This window comes from Pelmatolapia mariae, linkage group LG10_11, assembly GCF_036321145.2.
Source record: "Pelmatolapia mariae isolate MD_Pm_ZW linkage group LG10_11, Pm_UMD_F_2, whole genome shotgun sequence".
In the NCBI taxonomy this organism is placed as follows: domain Eukaryota; kingdom Metazoa; phylum Chordata; class Actinopteri; order Cichliformes; family Cichlidae; genus Pelmatolapia; species Pelmatolapia mariae.
In genome coordinates, this window is record NC_086236.1 from 20,618,331 (window position 1) to 20,643,056 (window position 24,726).

The window sequence follows — 24,726 nt, forward strand, 5'->3', positions numbered from 1 at the left end:
GTTTTCCATCTGAAATGGATTAGGCGATGATAAGTGTTATCAAGCATGCATGAAACAAGATACTAGAACTGATGTAGATCCTGAAGACTAAATCTGCCTGATCAGTTCAGTTTCAGCTTGGCAGCACTCACAGTTGCTGTTGGTCACAGAAAATGCAATTCATATTGACAGGTCACAAATGATCTGCGGCAGCAAAACAATCTGTTGCTGTTTTAATAAAACAGACAGACAATAATCGCCGCTGAAGAAATGATCTCTAAAACTCCTAATGGCTTACTGTAGAGCTGCTTTGTTGAACAACAATGTTTAGGAGTATTAAAGCTCACTAATACAATCTACACTATAGTAAAAGTCCGTTTTTACAGTAATGTGAAGCTGTAATGTAGTAGTAATGGCTAGAACTAATTCAGTTAATACAGTATTTTTTTCCTGGGAATAATACAGCTACCCTGTGCGTAACACTGTATAAATATTGCAATACCTTTACAGCAGACCATAGGCTCAAATCACCATTATGTTACCACGCTGTTAATGACTTTCATTTGAATAAAAAATGTTTGAGAGTGTGATGTTAAATAAAGTGTTTAAGCAACTGCAAAGCAGGACATTCTCACACAGAGCACCCTTTTAAAGCAGGTCTTCATACTAAGAAATAATTTGCTTAAAAAAAGAAGAAGAGAGAGACCTTAACCCTAAGTGTTTTTAAAAGTCGTTGTAGGAGTTGTGTTGAAGCAGTAGAAACCAACCATGCTCCCAAATTCCCAAATTTCCTCTCAGCTCACTGCTAATCTAGGCTTGCTGAGCGATGGATTGTCAGCTGTGAACAGTGCTGGAATTCAAGACATCAGCAGAGACCGAGGAGGGCATTTGGGGATTTTGGATACCACAATCAGGCAACAGAATAATGTAACGCTGACTACTATTGAATTACAATACTCACATAAAGAGAAAGACCTAGATGCACACTATTTAGATCTAAGTTTAGGTCTGATCTTATTTGTTATGTGAGAACTTTAATTTCTCTGTGCCTCTGGTACAGACATATTTACATGAAGTACAGGAAATAAAAATGATACAGCTGTGGAGGTGATGAAAGGCGTGTTTCTTTGCATCTGCCAGACTGTTTCTGAATCTCCTCTTTGTGCTACCTTTCACTAAACCTGTCCTATTTCTGACGTAAGTGAGTTTAAATCTGACTGTGCAAAATGGCAGACAAGTGTATTTAACAAAATGTCACACCATCCCTTAAATAAAATAAAATAACATTAAAAGGGAACACTAGCCAATTAGAATTGCATACTGGCCAGGGAATACTCTTCCCATTGAAATGAGCACTGTTTCTCACTCTTGCCTACCTTAGCGTATTTCATCATCATGCCTGCTGTGTGTCAGTTTCCACTGAGTCTCTCAGAGTGCCCTGACTGGCCTCTCGAGGCTGAGAGAGAACCAGCAGAGAGAGGAAACTTCTCAAAATATTCATGACAAACCCAGCGCCATATCAGCCACACAGGTCTGGTCCCCACCTGTCGCTGTGCGGAGAGTCTCCCAGCGAGTCGAAGGAGTCCCCGTACTGCAGCCTCGGCCGATGGGGGTCAGAGTAACCACAGTGTGCAGCGCGCCGTGCTCGAGCCTCCATGCACGCAGGGCTGCTGCATTTACTGGTCCCCACGGATGATGACATCATTCCCGGCGAGTCAGAGAGGATACTGTCAGAATGTTCCAGGCTCCATGTCCGTTCCTCATGTCTGACAAGAAAAAAAAAAAAAAAAAAAATAGGTGTTAACATGCACACACCCCACAATATGTCCAAGTTTCACTTTTTTGTCATGTGTTTTTTTAAAGAGTGCTTGATAACAAATCTGCGGCTGTCTCTGGAGGAAGAACATTCCCACAATTCAACTGCAATTCCATGATCCGTTAGCAAAAGTACCCAGATATTCAGCTCTTATCTCTTTTGATCCTGTTCCTCTCTAACCTGCATATGAAAACTTAGTCCCTCACAGCAACAGGTCAGTCATAAACCCTTTGATTAAGTTGCTTCTGAAGAGAAGTCCACAAGAGCTTTCCAATAGAAACAACAGAAGAAAACCAAATCTTCAGTAGTGCAGACTAATACATTCAGCACTCGCTGGCCTCTGTCTCTTTGCAAATTCCCATGTGAGAAATCCTGGTAATACTTTCAGCTGTGACTCCTCTGTCAGCACTACTTTTTCCCCATCTTAGATCACTTACAAAATTAAAATCGTGTCTGTTACAGATAACAAAGCTTGCCTTTTTCAGCAGAAATCAGACAGACTGTCTTACCTCACCAGCAATTGGTTCACGCTTCAGCAGCGAGACTCCTGGTGTGTGTTTTTTAACGATTCTATTCAGATACTCTGCACTGTTAACAATTTACTTACATCTGATTGTAATGACCAACTAAAACCGAGTGTGCCCTTTAAATAAAGGAACTTGTCTCGATGAATCAAACTCTTCTATCACTTTGTGATTGATTCTCTATTTGCAAGAGGCAGTTATGATGACGCATGTGCTGGATGCTCACCTGTGAGTTGATGAATGAGCTCGTGTGGAAGAGTTGTGAGATCTGGAAGAGGCATGACTGGCAGGAAATGAGCCCTCTGTAGCAGGCCGTATAACACGTTCAGTCGCAGGGACATTCTTTGATATGTACTGTTTTTTGGCAGGTGGAACAAGGTGAAAACAAAAAAAAAAATTGTAAAGAACAACATCCATTTGGTGTACATTAGTCTGTGTGTGCTGTAAGAATATAAGGAATCCTTGGAAACATACATCTACCATAGGGATATCCTCCGGGCCGGGTCCTGGGTGATTGGGTCCATTAGCTAAGTTACGATTGGGATGTTCTGGACACATGTTTTGTCGCAGATGATTGTGCATCCTGTTTCTTTGTTTCCTGTTGAGAACATCTTGGTCATTCCCTTTTTTTGTATAATCACCTTTTATTAAGTCTTTTTGATTTATTGTAACACCTACACTAACTATTTAAACATGCCTAATAAAGTAAGGGTATATTTGAAGACAATCTATCATTTCCACCTGCTGAATGTCACAAGGACTGGGCAGTACACTAATATTTATGGTTTTGTATATTTATTAAATAAAGAGCATGAGTACATTTTCAGAAATCATTCATCATCTGGACTTACTTGGTTTTACAGTAGGCAACCACACACACGATGCCCACGACCAAGAGAGCCACACAAATACCCGTGATTGTCAGGACTCTTTTCTGGTAGAGTTCCTCTGCCTCTGTCAACATCACGCACACACGCGCACACACACGCACACACACACACACAGAAATGACAGGGGAAAAAATTAGCTTCTTCAAGGTGGTTATGGTGTCACTGTACATCTACACATCTATTTTTTTTTACTAAATCCTGAGCAGTATGAAGCATCATCCTCCCTTCCCTTCACACTTAAACCTCTTCTTTCACATAATCACAAATGCAGCAGATGCTGCTGCTGCTCCCTGCGCTGCAGTAAGGCGGCGTAGGTGGGGGAAGGGCATTGGACTGTTGGAGAGTTAGACTGTTCGATCAAACAACTCTAAAAACCAGCTATTTTAAATTGCACCATGCATGATAAAATGAGAAGGATTCAATAACAAGTCTTAGTCTTGGTGTCTTTGGTGGTCTATTATCTCACTCACTTACAGAAGCAATCATCTGCTCAGGCATTCAGTGAAACACAACGACGAGATCACAACAATTTTGCAAAAAAATTTGTAAAACAAGAGAAATTTGAAATGAAATGAAGATGAAATTTGACTGATGCTTTTGCTTTTCCAGAGAAGAGCTTGTAAAAGGTTGACGTAGATTCTTTGTTTCCCCTGGGGGGAAATAATGGAGGCAGTGTAATCCCCAATAAATAATGTAATAAGAATGAATTGAATCTGTGCAACTCCTTCCATCTCAGGTTTCCTCCTTTCATTCACCAGTAGCCATTTTACATCAGCATACCAATTTGTGTCAAGCTTCTGACGCCATAAATAAATCACTGAACTCAGTTTATTTTTAGCTGCAAACTCGGTGATATTTCAACAATATTGCCTTTAGCCACTGATATTGAATTTGAAACAGAGGAAACGATACTTGTGTTAGTTTAATAACACTTATGGTCTACTACTAGAGTGCACTTGTGTAGTTGAAGCAGCCAGATCTACTATTAATTTTATACTCCCAACCACAAGAGGACTTTTCTGGAAAAGGTAGCAGGAAACAAAGGCTGACGATGAAAGAGGACAGAAAGAGTGGCTGATAGAGGAGAAAGTGTAGGTTCTAAATATAGCATGGCATGCTCACATCACAGCATTTTACAGCATCCCTGAAGGATGATTCAAACCAGAAACGCATCATGTTTTATACTCCGACATTACATTTCAGCTACACTAATGACGAAATGATGTAAGAGGCATGGTCAGGATCACACATAAAAAGAAAGACTGAGGTGGCATATCAAAGAAAAAAAAAAAAACAGACGCTAGAAATGAGACCAAGAAGGTTGGAAAGATAGATCCTAATATTGAGCAAATCCTTGGGTATAGCTCCAAACGTGACAGATCATGCTTGTTACAGATGGAATGAGGAACTAAAGTCCAAGGGGAAAATATGCTCTTGTAAGTGAGACGGAAACTGAGTTAATGGTACTTTTCCATTGCACGCGAATGAGAGGTGGAGGCGATTACATCCATGTTAATGATGTTTGATGAAGGATCAGTTGCATTGACTGAGGGTTCGTCATTGTAATAAGTCATGGCATGATTGTTTGAGAGATCGACTTGTTAATCGGGGGACGATATGGTTTTACAGGTCGCACCACAGACGGAACACGAGCAATGTCAAAATGAACGACATCTTAGTAACTATGCTAGCACTGAGAATCAAAATGGATTGTTCCATACCCATAAATTCAATCCCAAGATGCTCTGCCATTGCAGAGAGTTGGAAGGTGGGTGGGGGAGGGGTGGACAAGAAACAAAAGACCAGATTAAGAGCGGCACCTTCTAATATAGAAGTGGAGCAAGTACAAATTGGCATTCACAACACTTGTCGGTTATTGTCAGAACGACATGGTCAGTACTATCTAAGACGAGACACAAGCATGCAACACACTTCAAACCACACTACATATCAGTATCACTACCACATATCACTACTACTAATTCTAATAAAGGGATTTTTGATTTCTTTTTACTAATATACTCTTAATAAAACTACAATATTCTGCTCTTGCTTGAAAATTATATCTACTCTATATCTCAGCATACGGGGCCTCAACAAGATCATTTCCTTTTTAGTAATTTTTTTGAGTTAGCTGGAAAAGCTGACTCACAGTAAGTTTACAATAAGTAATAAGTTTTCGCTCTTTTTTTGATACATATTACAAGTTGCTGTGTTGGTCCAATTCAGTAATAATGCAGTGCCAAGTAAAGGGAAAGTTTCCAGATATGATCAAAGGAGAGATGATGTGGCCCTGTGTGAGTCACTTAGTGTTTATTACTCCTATAAAAGGCTGATCCCTGACAGCAACCAGGTGCTAGTGGTGAGCACATCCTATAGAGGCACCCACTGTGGTAGGTGTAGGGTTATTTAAGCCTGTTCTGCTTTCGTGGCGGATCTGTTACCAATAGTTGCGGCTCTCTAAAAACAAACAGGACATACTCGTAATCTTAACAGCCAAAGATTGCCTGGAGTCACTACCGCTGTCGGCTTTGTCATCCTTAGTCTCCATTTATAATCACACGTAGCGTCTCCGGCGGCACGTGAGGGAGCTGAATTAACCCCTCTTATTTTCTTTCCAAATGCAATGATGCAGAATTTTGCCCAAGCATGCAGCCACTTCTGAGGGACTGTGACTGTGTTTATCTTGCGCCACGGTTTTATGTTTTACAAGTAAGTCTTGAGGTTTATGTTTTATGAAGCGCCATATCATTGCATAACCAAACAAAATCTCCTAAAAGGGAATGGGATATTAGGTGCATAGCAACTGTTTGGGAAAATATGCGTCATCTACCGAGATTACCTGTGCTTTCAGTTTTCTGCTTTCTAAAAATGCAACACTGTCAATTCCAGGACACACCCATCACATGAACAGGCAAGTTAAAAGGAGTGTATGTGCACTGTGTTGGAATAATCATGAAGAATAAGAAGAATTATGGCTTGACTTTATATTGTATGGCAGATAGAGGCCATAGGGACGTCGTACCAGCTAGCAAGTCCATATTTCTGGCTCCTCACTTGCTTTACTTGGGCTAAAGCAATTCCCAGCTGTTCTTATGACAACATGCTCTTATTTAATCCAAGCACTTATGGCTGAGGAGAAAAAAAGCCATCCTCCTTCTCTTTTTTATCTCCTGGGGATGGGAGGTGCCCCTTTCGGGAGGCAGGTTTTTAACTATGAAACGGATGTGCGTGAGCACAAGGGTCTGCCCTTTAAACTAAAATTTTAGCAGTTCTACTTGATTGTAAAGACTCAAAGCCAAGCTGTTCCCATGATAGTGTTGTAACGGAAAGAGGGTGCACGCTTTTTCTTTCTCTCATTGTTTTACTATTTGTTTTTATCATCTTCTGTCTGTTTTTTAAGCCTTTTTTTAAAATGATTACTTGGTTGTATAACCATGCAAAGCAAATAATACAAGGCTGGTCTGTACTTGTGTAGCTGGATGAGAACAGGAAATAAACGCTGTCCTTGATGCACAGCTGCGCTGAAGTTAAACAGAATGTAGAAAAAGTGTGTGAGTGTAGGGGGGAGAAAAAAAAGCTCCCACACAACACTGTCTGCTCTGCCAGAAAAACAAGCAATTTCAGCACAGTGCATTACGACTTAATGTGAGATGAAATTACTTGTACTTAAGAAGGGGTTTTTTGGGGGTATTGTACTCTGTGCCAATATACAACAAACAGAATGTGTAAGCTTGAAAAGTCAGACTACAGGGATGAGCATTAGGAAACTCCAAACGCAGATGCAGTTTGTTATTTTCTGAATGCAATGTTACATTAAATTGCAACCATATGGGCTTGCAAAGGCATGATGCTGCCATTATCCAGCATAAATGACAGGCTTTGGATTTAATTCTATATCATTTTTATACTTGAACCCTGTGCATGCAGTGCTTTCCCTAAAGAATCGAGTCCAGACTTTTTGAAATTTCAGTTGTTACGTTTCATTAATGTCAGGTCTCTTGCTGTACAAGTAATCACCAATCGAGTAATACTGACGTTTAAACACTCCACAAGACTACATTAACAAGAATCTCCACCATGTGGTTGGTTTTTAAAGCTAAAACCCTTAAGGGCAATATCAATCAGGCCATAGTCATCCACAAAACGTCCTCTAATCTTACTATAACAACGCAGTTGATAGATGTGTTTGCAGATGTTGCCTTGTGGGATGGTGCAGGGTTTAGCTCTCTGACCCCAGGCTACTAAAGCTGTTTGACATGGCACTCCAGTACAGTGTTTGGACTATCTGCCGTGAGAACACCATTTTTTTCTTCTTCTGAATTAACGTGTTATAGCAGCAGATGTAATTTGCTAAATGTCCTTGTGTGGACCTAACAAAGCTTAGTGTTTTCTACAGGCTGGCTGTGATTTAGGTCCTCCGCAAGTTATCAACTGGTCTCAAAGTTAAACAAATAGTGCTTCACATTTACCATCTTGGCTGATTTTGAACTAATGTGAGGCAGGTGCTGTAAAGTTTTGCGGTAAGTGGGCCTTTTCTTTTGGAATCCCTGATTATCTCCGACATCAAATCAAATCAGTGTGATTTTGTTTTTTCATTTTCATATTTGATCTTTATATTGATGATAATGGTTACGGTTTCACACCAATTTATCAATATCTAATAAATCCTAGTAGAAAGAAATGCACCATCATTTCAGCTTCAGCTGGTTGCAGCCTCTCAAATAAGGGCTCTTCACAAGCTTGCTGTTATCAGTTAGTGCTCCACCTGATAGAGTCAGTCATTCGTCATGCTTGTTAGTTGCGACTAATTGTTTGGGCCTGGCTTTCCATACAAGCTCTACTTAGGGTCCAACGTGCTTGCATGTTTCAAGCTGATTGCGAGAACAGGCATCATTAGTAAGTGGGCTAAACAAAGTCCTTTTGTAATTATTTTGCCATTAGACTGTGTCGTTACATGCAACTTGCGATGTGCAAATCAACTTGCACAAAGCAAACTCACACCCTGACTCGCTGCTATCGGCCTCGCTACGAACTCTTATTCTGAGAATGCACATGCAACGCACTGCACTGAGTTAAAGGGCACACAATATTACATGCAGACCAAACACAGTAACAGACTCCACTAATCTATGCCAGCTTGTGAATGAGTCACCAGAGCAGACACAGACAAAACTATTAGGTAATAACAGGAAATTAATGCGGTCTCTACACCCAGCATGCACGCGTGACACGAGGACAGACTGACAGTGACAGAAGAGGAAATTGACATACGGTAGAAACTGGCCATAACGTAGGTTTGACAGCGATCACCAGTAAAGTCATTTGGACACCTGATGGAAAGAAACAAAGCCGAAGAAAGAGAGAAGGAGGAAGAGGAGGAGGGTGGTGAAAGAGTGAGAGAAAGGAAGAAAATAGAGGGAGAGAGGGTGGAGTGAAAAGGACAGTATGAGTAAGAAAAAGTGAGAAAGAAGGGAAAGGGGGGGGAGAAGAGGGGGGAGAGAGAGAGGGAGAGAGGAAGAGAGACACAGAATTAGAACAACAGAACATCTACAGACAGCAGAAGCAGAGTGGTCCCTTTGGATGACACCATCGTGTGCATGGTGTAGTGCACAGCTCAATGCGTGTTGACCTGAGAAGGAGGAAGAGGAGGAGAAAGAGGAAGAGATCTGGTGGGGGTGGGGTGGGGAGTGGGGGGATGAGGAGGGCAGCAAGAGTCCACAGAGGTAATCCAGTGACAACTGTGTCTCTGTTGTCAGCTGCTCATATCATTTGAACATACTTTTGAAAGGATTGGGCATGTACACCCGCAGTGGCTCAGTCTGTAAGCATCGAGGGCCGAAGTATCCATCCGGACATCTGGGAAGGAGCAGACAAGTGTTATGGAAAAGGGAAAAAAAAAAAAACACAGAGAGAGAGAGTGACGTTGAATCCCTTCGCACACATTTCTGCAAAATGTCACAGCATGTTTAAACACACAACAAAACAAGTAACAGCAACAACAAAAAAACTGCTACCAAACTCACAGTAAAGTGCAAACAAAGCAAGGAGGGCATCCTCTGTTGATGAACGTGCCCTATTTCGCAGTTTTAAATTGATCTCAATCTGCACAAAAATGTAATGCTTAGCAGATGCTGCATCTCTCTGATAAGCTAGCAGCTTTCCCCCCCCTTACAGACAGACTGACAAACAAAAAAAGGTGAAAATATACTTCAGCCTGGACTCTCATCTTGGCAGAGGAATAAAAAAAGAAGAAGAAAAGCGAAAGAACAAAAAAAACATATATAATGACATATAATAACAATAATATGGGCTTTTATAAAAAGAGATAAATGTGATTCAGGATACTGACAGTCCCATGGCTTTCTGAACTCGGTCTATGGGATGAGAGAAGAGCAATTTTCATGAGTGTATGGAGTAATAAGAACGTAGCTCGGGATAAACCAGGCAATGTTTTATAGGTAATCAATAAATCATTCCTTGGAAGGCAGTGAAACAGAGCTGAAAGTTGGGAAATGTTTCTCTTTCTCTTGGAGCCTGTTGGAATCCTTGTGGATGTATCCATAACCTGCAAACGTGACTGTTTTATAACTGATACCAGAGCACAGAGCGTTAAAGCAGTCAGATCAGGAAATAAGGAAATAAAATCCCAAATTTTAATTTCTAGCTTGGAAAGAAAAACAAAAGGAAAAAAATGAATATGTAAATGTTTCTTGGTAAACACGCGAGGATGTGTTCAGCTGTGCTTTGAAGTCAGAGTCAAGACCAAAGTTTCGAATGTGTGGCTGCGTTATTTTTTTGTTACTGAAGACAGACTATCATCACCATCAGGAGTGTTGGGTTAGACCATATTTCCTCATTATAATCTCAATTTGGATGAGAAGCTGGTCCTTTCAGGGCCACCAACATTCCACCCGTAGCCACAACTAGACCACCGATTCAACAAATGTGATTTACTGGGTTCACACAGTGCCTCCTGGGAGCGCCATAAATATCCGGCAATGAGTTACTCATCCTGAGTGATGGTGTTTAACTGGGGGGGGGGGGTGGAGATTGCGCCACCTAGGTCGAGGAAACTTGGCTGAAAGATGAAAGAAATAAACTGTCACGGGGTGCAAATGACCACAGAGGTGCAGAAAATAAACATGTAACTTTCAGGAGGAAAACAAACACTTTGCAATGTTTATGAAAATGTTCTACAAACTGTAGATACAATGAACTTTCTCAACTCATTACCCTTCTAATAAGTTCCATAAAGAAGTGATAACTATCTTTCTTTTAGGAAGACATTTCTGTTCAACAACTTTCATTGTACTTGTATCATCATGTATAGAACTGAAACAGTCAATTTATTACATAATAGTAAAACTATTAATCACTGTGTCTCTGATGGTTTGCTGCTTTTCCTCGTTTTGAATCATTATAAACTTAATTTTGTTGGATTTGGACTGCTGGTCAGACAATATGAAGCAAACTGAAAGACAGAAAAAAAATCAGGTATCTGTAATGAGCATTGCCCAGGAGATCTGTGAGATCTGTGGAGTATATGCCCGATTTAAAACCATCTCAGTCAAATTTTGAGCACCTTTGTTCGAGCCGTTTCAGCTGATTCAAAAGTATAACAAGCACATAATTAGTTGAGGGAAGCCACAATGTCAAGTTTGGCTTGCAATCCAAGCACATCAGATTATCTCACTGCCAGCCTTTTTCACCTGATGCCTAAGCTGATATTCTTGCATGTTCAATCATCAAATTTCATATTAGGTACCTATTCAAGTTGCTTTTACCTTCCTTGTAAGCAACTAAAAGTGTAGAAAAGTCCCAGATTAGAGCCATACTAATAATCCTCTGCACACCAGAGTTCTGCAGATGGAAATAATTATTTTCCCTTTTTGGTTGCAGTGGTCCTGACTGAATGGACACAATTAACAAATACAGTTCTTCTTTTCTGCACATTATGTATGCTTTGCATGAAAATAACAGCAGGTTTCAATTTTCAATACTCTTTACATCATTTCACCTTATCACATCACCTTACCTCCACCTAAAAGTTTATCTGAAAGTGAAGGAGCTGGGAATAAAAGTAGGACTAGCTGTCTGCAGGACTTGTTTAGCCAGAGAGTAATACCCACTGAAGCCTGGCCTATATTGAATGAGATGGCTGTGGGGCAACAAATCCCTGCAGGCCTTCACTGCATTATCCAACTTTTCTGGACCCATGCCCCAGCCGTGAGTGAATTAGCTGCAGCAATTGAGTTATTGCTGCCTCCAATTTGTACACAGCGTATTGAACGGCTGTTGCAGCCATGTCCTGCTTGCTCGTCGAGCATTCTTCCTGTGGCCAACTGGGCACAGAAAGCCTTGACAGTGTTTCAGCTCTATATCAAATCAGCCAAAGGATTATGTTAGCATATGGTTGAAGAGAAAATACATCAAAATATCTGACAACCATGCAAGCAGATGTCATTTGTATTGTAACTACACAATAAGGTTTAACTGATTTTTACAACTAAGGCAACCTATTTTTTTTCCTTTTGATTAACTAATACATACAGCTGTGGTCAAAGGTTTACATGTACTCATCATGGGCATGAAGTGGATGCACAAGACTCAAGCCTCCCATGAACTGGAAACTGCTGGAACACCAGCATCACTGTCCACAATGAAGCCAGTTTTACATCACTATGGACTAAGAGGGGGCAGAAGAAAGAACCTTCTGCTCTCAAATCAACACCTTCAAGCTCAAGTAAAATTTGCAGTTGCCCACGTGGACCAGCCAAAAGTTTTTTGCCCACAATGATAAGAGGTATGTACACAGGAGTAGAGGTGAGGCTTTGAAAGCTGAGAACACTGTACCAAAGGTCAAGCATGGAGGTGTTAGTATCATGCTTTGGGGCTGTTTCACTGCCAGTGGCAGTGGTACATTACACAAAGTGAATGGAATAATATAGAAGTAGGACTACCTGCAAATTCTCCAACTTCACCTCAGATCAAAAGCTAGATCAACAGATCAGATCAACAGCAGTTGAAACGTGTAGACAGTTGCACGTTCCAACAAGAAAATGATCTCACAGACACATCAAAAAGCAAAGTTAAAAGTTGGGCCCCTGCCAGGAAACCAACCACTTTAAACAAACTCTACCAATTTTGCCAAGAATAGTGGTCAAATATCCAGACAGAATTAATCCAGGTTGTTAACTGCTACCAAAAGTGTCTGATTGAGGTGTAGCTTTCTAATGTACATTTTACCAAATGTACGTAGGAAAAGTAGTGAAAATCCTACATAAATTTAAACTTGTGCACCCAATAGTTGTTTTTAAAGTCATGAAAGATGTATGTTGTGCAATCATTCCACCCTGGAAAAAGAACTGTTCAGGTAAGTCATTAAAAGCCAAAATTACCATGACATTCATGCCCAAATTGAGTGTAAATAAAATTCTGAATACAACTGTATTTGGGCCCAATAAATGTTAGAAAATCTAAATAACAGTTACAGTTTCCAAAGGAACGGTTTTGAAATTGCTTGTTTTGTCTGATCTACAGCCCAAAGTCAATGATTTTATTTTAAAATAGCAGCAGATAACCAGCCAATAGTCATTCCCAAATCTAAAACCAGTGAACATTTGGCTTTTATGACTAAAAATGAGTAATAGTTCATGCAAGTAGTTGCAGGGCGTTTTTCTGATTACTAAATGACTAATCGAGAAAGTGGCTGTTTCATCTCTTAAAATAAATTTAAAAACCCAAAAACTGTTAGTCCTCTACAAAGAAAACCAGTTGTTTAGCTTAACCTCTCGTGCACATGGTCCCAAATCATGTTATTTGAGTTCGAGGCTAACACAAACTCACATGTAAATGTCAAAGAAAAAAAAGGTTGTTTCTGTGATAATGTCAACCTGTTTTCCTCCTGAAAAGCTAAGATGCATGGTTCCTCCAACGCACTTTACACACAGGTCTTGATCCCCTTTGCCAAATGTAAGCAATGATTCTATTTACCTCATTGGGGGCCTCTAACAGGCATAAATATTTGCTCACGACTAAACCAGTGACTCATGACATTTTGAAAAGCCTTTTAATGTGCGGCCCTCCTGTACACTAAACATGACTTAAAAGGATGAGCACACCACCGTCTCACTCCATTATTAGTGTTAAAATACACAACAGGTGGGTAGTTAGACAAACTGGCAGCATATTCCTGTGATGTGTCGCTGCTGCTGCTGCTGAAAGAAGGAAGGGGAATCGAGCTATACCACGAAAACAAACAGCAAGGTAAAAACTTGTAGTTAGATAGCTGAAGATGATTATCAAAGTCAAGATGCCGTAAAAGAGGCTCTAATTTGGACTGTGGGACAAAACATCTGTCAAACAACAACGGCCAAGAAGAAAAATACTTGAAAAGAAAAGAATAGAAGAGATTACTCACTTGCAGGAAAGCTGATTTATACCATGGAAGAAGTAACAGTCGCCGCCATTCACACAGTAGGCTCTCTCTGTGTCGTTGCATTTTCTGGCATGGCCTGAGCCTGGAGATAGCGTTGTGGTCACTGAGAAAAAACACAGAGAAGAAAATGACAAATTACCTCCAGCTGACCCAGTGGATCCTTCATAACGTCAGCTTTATTTCCTTTATAGCCACAGCCAGATGAATAAACAATAATTTGCAGTCAAAACAAGGAAACGTCATGATAAATGAACATGAACAGGATTTTCATTTAATAAAAACTTGTTCGTTTTTCTTGTATCTCTGCAAGACTAATATGACTTTTATGTGTGTATCTCTAGTTTTTCTTAAAGAGTTACTTAAATGCCACACTTGTAATTCCACAAGGACTCTTAGTCTTTCATGTACAAATGTAATTGTTTTTCAAAAGGAGTGTTGACATTATCTCAACAAGTTCTATGAGCAAAGATAAATATTTCCCTGACATAGCGTAGGAGTTGTTTATGCCTCAACTTAGGTCCTTGGAATGGCCTGAAATGTCATGTATCTGCACTTAATCCCCCCCATTGAACAGATATCTGTTTGGGATGAAGTCTGCTCATCGGAATCAAAATAGGGATGTTTAGAGGAATGAGAGTGCTGAGAAAGGTGCACTGTGGCAGGATTGGGCTTGAGAAGGGTGGAGTGCACCTCACATGTCAGATACTGACACGTGATTGAAATTGTGTACCTGCTGTCAGACGATGTTAGCACCTTGGGAGAATGTGGCTGTTAGGCATAGAGAAGCCTTCGGCTGGTAAGAGTTTTACACTGACAACATATCGGCTTCAGCAGCCTGACACTCATTTTATCAAGCATAGCCACTGGCTTTACTGTAAGTAATGTGAGTCCTGTGAAAACTAAGTACACTCCCTGATTCAGAAGCTTGCAGAAACATCTTTAGCAGCAATACCTTGAATTAATTGCATCCTATACTTTTATACTTTTCATCGCAGACTCTATCAGTCTCTCATATCATTCTGGAGGACTTTTGCCCAACTTGTCTTTACTACATTGCTTCAGTTCATTGAGGTTTTCACATATTTGTTTGAGCACAGCATTCTTACTTTCCTACCAGCATCTCAATCGCTTTAAGGTCTGAACTTGGTCTGACTAGGTCACTGTAGCATCTTGATTCTTGTCCTTTTTTAGCCGTTCTGTTGCAGAATTGCTGCTGTGCTTGGGATTATTGTCTTGTTGCAAGACCCACTTTCTGCCAAGCTTTAGCTGTCAGACAGATGGCTTCACGTTTAGTCTAGGACACCGATACATAAAGGTGGTCATGGTCCACCAGTGACAGTGAGTATGAGGTGTGTGTGTGTGTATTGTACTTCCATGAACTTTAACAGTTAACATGCCAACTCAGGCTTGTGGAGTCTGAGATCTAGCTTTGGATTTTTGCAGTCTCTCTAAACATTGCACAGTCTGTTCTTGTGAAGTATTTGCTGGGACATTTACTTCTAGGAAGATTATGGCTTACTGTTAACATTAGCAACTAGCAAACTGCCAAAACATCTGCTTTTATACAGGTGCTCACACATTAACTGAACATCAATTAATCATGTTCAATTGACTAGCAGCACCTGGCTGCTATATATCCTCTTAATGCTGAACAAAGCAATAGGGCGTACATAGTACATAGAGTCCCGTGAAAACGTTCTTCTTCACATGCCAGATTGGCTGTTTTCCGTACAGACATACTATACCCTCCGGCTGGAGAAGTGTGTTGCTTACTTCAGAAGCTCACCTCTGGTTTGGCTACTACAATAGAGGTTAATTCCCATGCTTATTAGGATAGAGAAGCAAACAAATGATATCAGTCTGTGCGTCATTGCCAGCATGAGTGAACAGCACGAATAAATCAGAACACTATATAACCAAAAAATGTTTTGTGTTTTACAAATGCAGTATACCAAAATATATCAAACAGCGTGTCATTGCTGGGCAAAAATTACTTTGTTAATAAAGTCCAGAAAGTTTTGATGGAGACACAGGTTTACTATAACATCCATCCATTCGATGAACAAACCAAGACATAAATCCACTTGGTTACATTGCGATGAGATGAGTCGATAAAAGCTGTTATTTATACCTAGCATTTCATTTTAGAGGTCAAATTTTATTATGGTACATTTACGATGTCATGCTGTTCTGCCAAAATTCCTTTAAAAAAAAAAAAAAAAAGTAATGCTCCCAAGACAACACCACACCTTATCATAGGTCCAAATATTCCTAAAATATTTCCAGGTTTATCCATTGATCAGAACCACTTCATCACCTGATGTCTCACTTGGAGTACTGGTGCGTAAAACACTTCATTAAAAAAAAGGAAAAAAAAAAATCAGACAAAGCTGTCGGGCAAACCCTGTTTAAAAAAAACCAAAAAAAACCTCCCACGCTCAAAATGGAAACTTAGTGCAGGATTCAAGTGCAAAACCTGTGCAGGAACATGTGGACAAACAAGCTGCACAGGGCTGCAACCTTTCCCAGAATGCACCAGTGGAAATCAGAGGAGCGTCGTAGACAGATCATCAGTCTCCACAGGACGAGTGGACGGCACGATACTCGTACTCACACATAATCTACGGTCCACCTGGCGTGCATGTGGGTGGACTGCGGGTGGAAAACAGATGACCCACACGGGGAGGTGGAGAACATGCAGACTTCACATAGGAAAGATCAAGGCCTATATCTGAACCGTGGACAAGTTCTGCTGTCAATGTTTATTTTGCTACTGGTCATACCAAATTAGTTTCACAGTAGTCACCTTTTTTCCCTCTTTGTCATCATTTTCATCGAAAAAGTGAAAAGTAAAAAAACAACTAAGTGTTTCTTCCTGCACTTAGTTGAGCTAACTGTTTCACATAAAAAGAGTTAGCAAAAGCTCTAAATTACACATATTCTTTGTCTTTTAGGGCTGCTAGATACATTTTAACTGACTGAAACCTATGTTTGTTAAGATCACATTATTTTTCTACAGGAATAAATGACTTAACCCCCCCAAATAAACCCAAATAAGATATATTGGTAAGGGTAAGGACGCTCTTTTCTCAGCTGTACTCCTTGTTATAAAATGTTCAAAGTGAAGATCAGCCCAGTGTAAGCTAACTGGAATGAGGGCATATAAACAATATACCTTTCATCCAAAATCCCTGTTTTGGATTAAACTTGATAAACAGCTACAGTTTGTGAAGAGGCTTTAAATCTGGACAGCTGTAGCATGGGGCTTATATTTTTATTGCCATACAGCTGAATGCTTGCAGGTGGAGACCACACATCTCTCCTCAGCCGACAAGGTTCATTTACCTAAACAACAAACACCACCTGCAATATTCAGGGGTTTCCTAGAGGAGCAGAAAAATTCCTGCAGACCACGATTTACACTCCATACAGTGAGAAGAACAGCAAATCCAACTGACTGAAGGAAATCACATGCTAATATCGCTGCAACGATTCATTACATATACCAAAACAATGAAAGTGTTTAATGATGACTTAACAATTTGGCAAAAAATTTATTCCTGGAGTTGATCCCACTTTCAGAAAACTATCCACTTCTATTTTACTGAATCTATTCTCTACCAAATGTTTAAAATGAATCATATAAAAGTATTATTTGCATAACTTTAATAAATGATCTATATAAACATACTCAGGAATTGATGATTTCTTAAGAAAAAGGTCACTTTACATATTTTTAACAGGATTCAAGCACTGCTTTCAGTGGGCTTCAAAGATTGCAGTTATCCTAACATTAACATTACTATTGGTTTTCAGTCATCAACATCTAATCTATGATGTAGCACAGTGTCCCAGTATCCTCCCCTACTCCTTTTCCCTGCTGTCCTCCTTTCTTTCCTTTGTGTCTTCCAGTTACTCCCACATAGCAGACCCTCTGCTGTAAGAAAAGTGAAGAAAAAGTTCTAGTTTTTGCACTCTGTGTACAGAAAGCTTAGGAATTCTTACTAAAAAAGCATACACATATACACCGTCAGCAGAAGCGTATAATAAAACAGTTGTTGATATTTACGGCATTCGAGATACAAAGTAAAATGATAATGTGTAAAATTAAAAAAAACCTCACTATCCGTATTATTTTCATAACAGTTATGGCTTAAGCTTGTGAGCAGGACGGCCTAAATAGGAAACATACAATTAATTTCAGAGGCAGACTAAAATCTTGAAAACACCAATAGGAGACTCAGTGTTTTAGATCGTGTCAGATTTAAAAGTTTACTGCAGTTAAAGGCCAATGCACAGGACCTGAACTGATGCATCTATAAATCATAGGTTCATGCACTTTAGGGTTTATGATGAACTTGTAAACTTGACAAAAGCATGTGTAAAAACCCTGCTGAGCAGCAGTAAAATATCTAAAAACCCTGAAATGCTGAAGGCTTCCTTTGCGCCCAGCAAGCTATAGTGCCGGGCTCGACACAGATCTCCTCAAATATCACTTTTTTTTTTTTTTTTGCAAAACCAAACTGTTTGGTTTTCCCGCATTTCTATCATTAGATAGATTTTACCTTTAGTCCCATCATCATGCCTTCTGTCAATAAAATAGATATTTATATTTTAAGAGAAATTGAATGCACCTGGAGTAAAACATTTTATATAAGATATGTCTGTGTAGGTTCGCAGTCATCCAGGCCATGGTAATCTAAGGAGCTTGGAAAAACAGCTACTGAACCTCTTTAAGTTTCTTAAAGATGCTTCACTCTCATCCGAGAAGCTTCTTCAGTTTTAAGACCAAATGGTCGAGAGTCACGGGTTTTAGTCCTAGTGGGTGTTGTCCCTTAGGAGGGTTGTTGACCCACTATTGATCATGTGTCTCATCACATGAGCCAAGGCGTGACAACAACACCAATGAAGCCTTAAGATGAGACCCCACAAGTAACTACAAAAAGAAATTCATCAGTTGCCAATACAACTTGAAAAAAGGATAAAGCCATTGACCACTCTACATACCACTGTCTGTACCCAGGGGTGCTATACCCTGTTATACCCTGGAGTCCCACCCAGCCACCTACGACATTTCCAAGCACCTCGCCACCATCCTGTCTCCTCTTGTGGGGAACACCCCCCCATCACATCAAAAACTCCCCCTACTTCGCCAACAAGGTTCAGAACAGTACACTGGATCCAGATGAAACCATTGTGTCCTTTGATGTGGTCACTTGTAGATAGCAATCTCTGCCTTACCACCACATATTTTAAATACAAAGAGGGTTTCTACAGACAAAAACATGAATGCGCTATGGACTCCCCAGTGTCACCAATTGTAGCCAGCCTTTACATGGAGGAAGTGGAAAGTCTTCACATCAAATCAGTGGATAGAAACATAAAGTTCACCAGAGAGGATACAAAGGATAACAGCCATTTCTGGACTGTGCTGTGAGCATTGAGGAAAATGGAAACCTCAACACTGAGGTTTACCAGAAGCCCACACACATGGACCAGTACCTACTCTTTGACTCCAATCACCCTCTGGAACAAAAACTTGGAGTAATCAAGAAAAGGAACACACACATGTAAAGAAAGCTCTTAAAACATGTATCGTCTTGATGCATTCTCAATCATCCAGGAAAGTAAATCTCCAAAAGTTGATTCCAGATGAACAGAATCAACTTTTGGAGACTTAAAACATGTAGTTATCCCAACTGGGCTTTCATCAAATTTGCAGAGATGCACAGTAAAGAAGGTCAGACACCAACTTGTCATCCCTTATATAGCAGGTTTATCAGAGAAACAACCAGCCACAGCTCAGACAAAAACGGGTTCATCCCAAAGACAAAACTCCCAAACACAAACTAAACAACATACTATATGCTGTGAAGTGCAGTGAGAAATGCTCAGACCTCTACATTGGAGAGACCAAAGAGCCACGTAATAAATGCATGGCACAACATAGAAGAGCCACCTCCATGGGACAAGACTCAGCTGTACACCTGCATCTAAAGGATAAAGGTTACTCTTTCGAGGATACCAATGTTTACATTTTGGACAGAGAAGATGGGCGGTTTGAAAGAGAAGTGAAAGAAGCCATCTATGGCCACTGTGAACTGCCATCTTTGAACAGAGGTGGAGGTTTACAACACTGTCTGCCGCTCACAATCCAGTTTTTAACACCCACTCACATCTTGTGTCAGTTGATCTCAGTAGGTCAGGGTAAGGCAAAGTCTCTCCATGGTTTCACCCGAAACCTCTGATGATAATGACCCACTCCCTTTTTCACACCTTGGCTCATGTGATGAGGAACATGAACAATAGTGGATAACGACCCTCTTAAGTGACAACTCCCACTAGGGCTTAAATACTTGGGACTCTCCAATATTTAGCTTTAGAACTGAAGAAGCCTTTCAGATGAGAGGTGAAACGTCTTCAAGAAACTTAAAGAAGCCCAGTCACTTTTTCTTTCCAAGCTCCTTAGTTTATATAACATATATAAAATTGTATATATATTTATATTCCTGCAATATCTATATTCATATTCAGAACATTTAAGGTATGGTACAGATAAGGGTGAAGACTTAAATGTGCTGCAGTCGAAATGTTTTTGACCTTCCTCCCAGAGTTGGGAACACATGATTTAAATGTTCCTATAACAAATAAAATTTTCGGCACTCTACTATGAAGAAACATTGCATTAATACAGCAAACGACCATCCAGTCACACACACACACGCGCACACATGCCTTTGAAGCAGTCTCGTTGTCTGCTCCACCTTGATATGTTTACAAGAAAAGGCTTGGGTCACGTCACGCCAACGCCACAATTTCAGGAAGGACGTACATCAAGTGCAGCAGGGAAAATAAAATGAGGGGGGAAAAAAAATAAAAAGACTACCACAAAAATATTGCAGGTGATGGTTATCTGACTTAATGGGAAACCCATACAAGGAAATGGTACATGCAGACTCGGTTCCAGAGATGAAACAAGAGCAATGTTTTCTTTCTAAGATCTACTTCAGCCAATAGAGTGTTTACTCAGGCTGCACCACATGTTTACATGAGATTAAAACTCATGACAAGACCTAACAATTTATTGACTTGGTTAGAGATACACATTTAAACAACAGAGAACATCTCATTTAAGGGTGTGTGATGCAGATTAAAGAAAAAAAAAGTGTTTGAAATCGCTGTACTACTGAAATATAGTTAGTATAAGTACAACGTTTTTTACTTTTTAGGAATACATTTCTGTAAATGAGAGGAGATAACTGGTATGGTAACAGACTGAGTTATTCTTCAAAGAACTGCAATACAACTGCAAACGCTCCAAATGGTTTCCTTTGATATGAGAAGATAATCTTTTTCTTTTACTACTTAACAATATCACACAGAAAAGCCTTTTTTTTCCAGAGTCAGTTGGGGCCAGCACAGTGGAGCAGTGGTCCTGGTTTGAATCCGAGTTTCCATGTTCTCCCTGTGCTCGCACGGTTTCTCTCCGCATACTCTGGCTTGCTCAAACAGTCCCAAGACATGCACGCAGTTAGGTTGATTGGTGATTCCAATCGAGCATGCATCAAAACGTTAATTGGGGATTGCAAAATGACTGCTGGTGTAAATCTGAATGTGAATTGCTGTCTGTCTCTATACGACAGCTCTGCAACAGACTGGCAACCCGTACAGGGTGTACCCCACCTCTCACCCTGTGACAGCTGGAATAGGCTCTAAACCCACTGTGACCCAGAATGGGATAAGCAGAAAAGATGAATGGACTGGATAACTGGTCAGACCACCAACTAGAAAGTAATAATTCAAAGCTTGATCTTTATGTTTATGGACTCATAACAGATTTAATTACTGTTGCAGTACAGTCATCCTGAGATAAGACGTATGGAGTACAGTCTTATCTCAGTCTGTGTCTAAAAGGACTGAAATGCTTCATAATCCTCACTGCCTCTTTTTCTTCTCCTTTTTTTCCTGAGGGTTTCATTGTTTAGTTGCAATAAATCACATCAGTTTTGCATCATTCATCTCTCTGACCTCTGAAGAGCGTCCTGTTTGTGTGGACTAAAAATGATCCTCACAATCTTGCACATATTCAGTGATAAAATAATTACATGGGTTCAGGTTACAGTTTTATGGTGTGCGAACAGCACTGAATGACAAAGGATGATCTGAGGTGGACTCACCTCTAATCATCGAGCGCGGCTGCGGTGAACAAACCACAGCAATTTTTGTTGACAGTTGGAATAATAACATGTGTCACGAAGGCTGTATGTGTTCATCACTGCCATGCAGCGCAGCTGTTCAGCTGGGTTAGAGTGCTAGTGCTTTTGCATGTGCTTATTAAAGAAAATTGACATCAGTAATATATTTTTGTATTTTTTTTATAGAAAGGCACGGTGTTACTCAAGCAATCTGTTTCATTAACTACTAACAAAAAAATAAAAAAATAAAAAGCCCCTCTGTTCCACAAGCTCCAGTTATTCCTGTCAACTGAAGGGTTGTTTTCTCCAGTGTCTGAAGTGATAATTAACAGAAGCACAACAGCGGGTAGCACTATTAACAAAAATAGAGTTGTCTTATCCAGAAATGAACAGTTTTGTTATAACTCAGATTTTGTGATTTTATTTTATTTATTTTTTTTGGCTTTTCTTGTTTCGAGCTGTCATCCTCTTTTTCAGCTCGGCGCTTTCATCTGCATCTGTCAGGAGAAGGCGGGGCGGTAGTGATGAAGCTAAAAATGGTTTCTAAAAAGGCAAAAACTTTGTCTGATCACAGCAATCAGAAATCCTTTTTAGTCTTCTTGTGTTACAGGATAACGCACTGAATCGCTGAAATGCATTTGACTAAAAACAGAACAAAAGGGAACTCGGATAATTAATCTCTACAGAGAATCCACAAATACCAAAGTCCAAATGACTCAAAGTTCATCAGTTTGTTCTGCTGCATTTTCCTGCCTTTCGTGCCATATGGTGTTGTCTGTCTCCAGTCACGCTACACAATCCCCCTCCCCGCCTCTCAAAGGGGACCAGAGTTCAGGTGTATTCATTAAGGCTGACTCCTTGCTGGACGCAACTACAAATTCCTTTAACCTGAGGAGGACATCAGCTGCTCCGCTAAACAGAATTGGGGGCAGAGTTTGTTTATCTGCACTTGTGTAGGCAAGGTTTCGTTAAGCGTGCTTGGTTTTTAACCTTGGGTTTCAACTTTCCTCAGTACTGTAGCCCAGGGGCTGAATTTGACTTGAAGTAAGTTGAACAGAGGTTTCCTCTGGGTTAGTGAGAGCCACAGTGTTTAGCCATCAGCCCTTACCACTGACTTTGATTAATCCTTCATGGCTCAAGAACTGAAAAGAAAAGCTGGGGGTGCAAGGCGGACCATCTGGAAACCTTCATAAACATGCCTGTCTTTCCACGCTCTCCAAAGGATTCTAGGAAAATCGTAAAAATGAAAAGAGAGGTCCCTTTTGCACAGTTTTGTCCTCTCGAGGCACCCTGTGCATATGCAGCAAGCAGAAATGCGCTCATACTGAATCCTAGCCCTGCGCTGCACCTCACAGCCCGGCCCCAAAACACTGAATTGTGTAATGAAATACATTTTCAACAGGCCCGCGGTGAAGTTACACACACGTCCCCGCAATTTATGACGAATGCTGATAATTTACTTCAGCTTAGCCTAATCTTTTTCACCTCAGCACGGTAGATGAACAGTAAGGCCTCTAAAAATGCGAGACAGAATCAGATTCAGGGCAGGGAAAAAGACAAGGCAGTTATTTAACCATCGGTGGACCAGATCCATCTGGACTTGGTTATGAATTTCTTGTTTTCACTCTTAAAAACAGTGTTATCAAGATAAGCAGTATAAATTATCTAGCCTATTTGGAAATATGTCAGTGAGCAAGAACAGGTGCGGACATTCATCTCTGACATTTCTGCAGCAAAGCAACGCAAATAAAGGAGGTGAAGGTGCAAAAACCACTCATTTTCAACAGCTTAACAACCATTACAATGGACGAGGGTGTTATCATTGCAAACGTGACAACCTAAATATGAATCCAAATAATGTAAATCTTCATCACAATCTAAAGAGGGAGGAAACCTTCGAGCCAGACCATAAAAATCAGAAGAGAGAGTGGTAAATGTAAATGTACAGACCCTTCAGCAGAGACGTAAAGAGGGTGGTATCTGCAATAGCTCTGCCACCCAGACAGGCTTTTCCACAACTCAGTTTTATGTACCAAAAAAAAAAAGTACTGAGTGCCCCCAACTTCCCTCACCTCCCAACTCTTGGCAGGGAATGCCTGACGTGTCTCCTGTTACAGCTGGAACCGAGATCTTTTATCTTAATACTCGAGACCTGTTCATTTTGTGAGCATTCTTGCTACACATGTGTGCACTGCATTTTGTTCCTTTCTGCTATTCTGCAAAGACGATCCCATCCAAAGAGAACGGATAAATAAGATAAACAGATAAGGAGAGGTTCAAAGGACCAAACTGGGAAGTGTGGCTTTGGTTCAATATAAAGCTGCTGACAGCTGTGTCTGATGTGGCAACAGAGAATGTCCAGTGAGGTTTAACAAAATGAATGAGGAGAAGAAAAAAATTATTTGCAGAGTTTAGCTATTTATATTGTGGGCTGTACTGAATAGCAGTATTACACTTTTAAAGAAGGTGCGGCCGCAGACAAATGAGCCTAGAAAGTAAGATAAATGTCTGTACCTCACAAATGCTACAATAAAGATCTGCTACTTGAACAAATATTTATAAAAGATATCAATTAAAAATTAAAAAAAAAAGAAGTGTCTATTTAAATAATAATAATAAAAAAAATGCATACAATACGTGTTTTCACGCTCAGCTTTGGAGCCACAACATATTTTGACAGGAGCTCAAGCCCAGACAAATGTAGGAGCAATGAAAGAAAACAAGAGACACATGAGAAGGACAAAGAGCGATGGATACTGAAGTAGTGCAGGGAAGATGAGAACAGAGAACGAGAAAAGAGGGCTTGTTGACAGGATCATTAGGTGGAAAATATTTCAGCTTGCCAAAACCAACAAAAACCAAGCATGCTACTTCCACACAT

The 24,726-nt window shown here is 40.2% G+C and overlaps 1 protein-coding gene across 4 annotated transcripts in view; it reads right to left on the reverse strand.

Moving 5' to 3' along the window:
• Nucleotides 1-24,726, reverse strand: part of nrg2a (neuregulin 2a) — a 77,027-nt gene that overhangs the window by 5,119 nt on the left and 47,182 nt on the right. For 2 of the 4 annotated variants that reach the window (XM_063485207.2, XM_063485209.1), the window contains exons 4-10: nucleotides 13,633-13,753; nucleotides 8,484-8,542; nucleotides 4,931-4,954; nucleotides 3,171-3,273; nucleotides 2,794-2,917; nucleotides 2,546-2,673; nucleotides 1,524-1,745 (exon numbers count right to left, since the gene is read on the reverse strand). In XM_063485207.2, coding sequence (XP_063341277.1) covers nucleotides 1,524-1,745; nucleotides 2,546-2,673; nucleotides 2,794-2,917; nucleotides 3,171-3,273; nucleotides 4,931-4,954; nucleotides 8,484-8,542; nucleotides 13,633-13,753 — 781 coding nt within the window. Of the gene's footprint in view, nucleotides 1-1,523; nucleotides 1,746-2,545; nucleotides 2,674-2,793; nucleotides 2,918-3,170; nucleotides 3,274-4,930; nucleotides 4,955-8,483; nucleotides 8,543-8,991; nucleotides 9,069-13,632; nucleotides 13,754-24,726 lie in introns of all 4 variants that reach the window. The other 2 variants (XM_063485208.2, XM_063485211.2) reach the window with 2 other exon arrangements.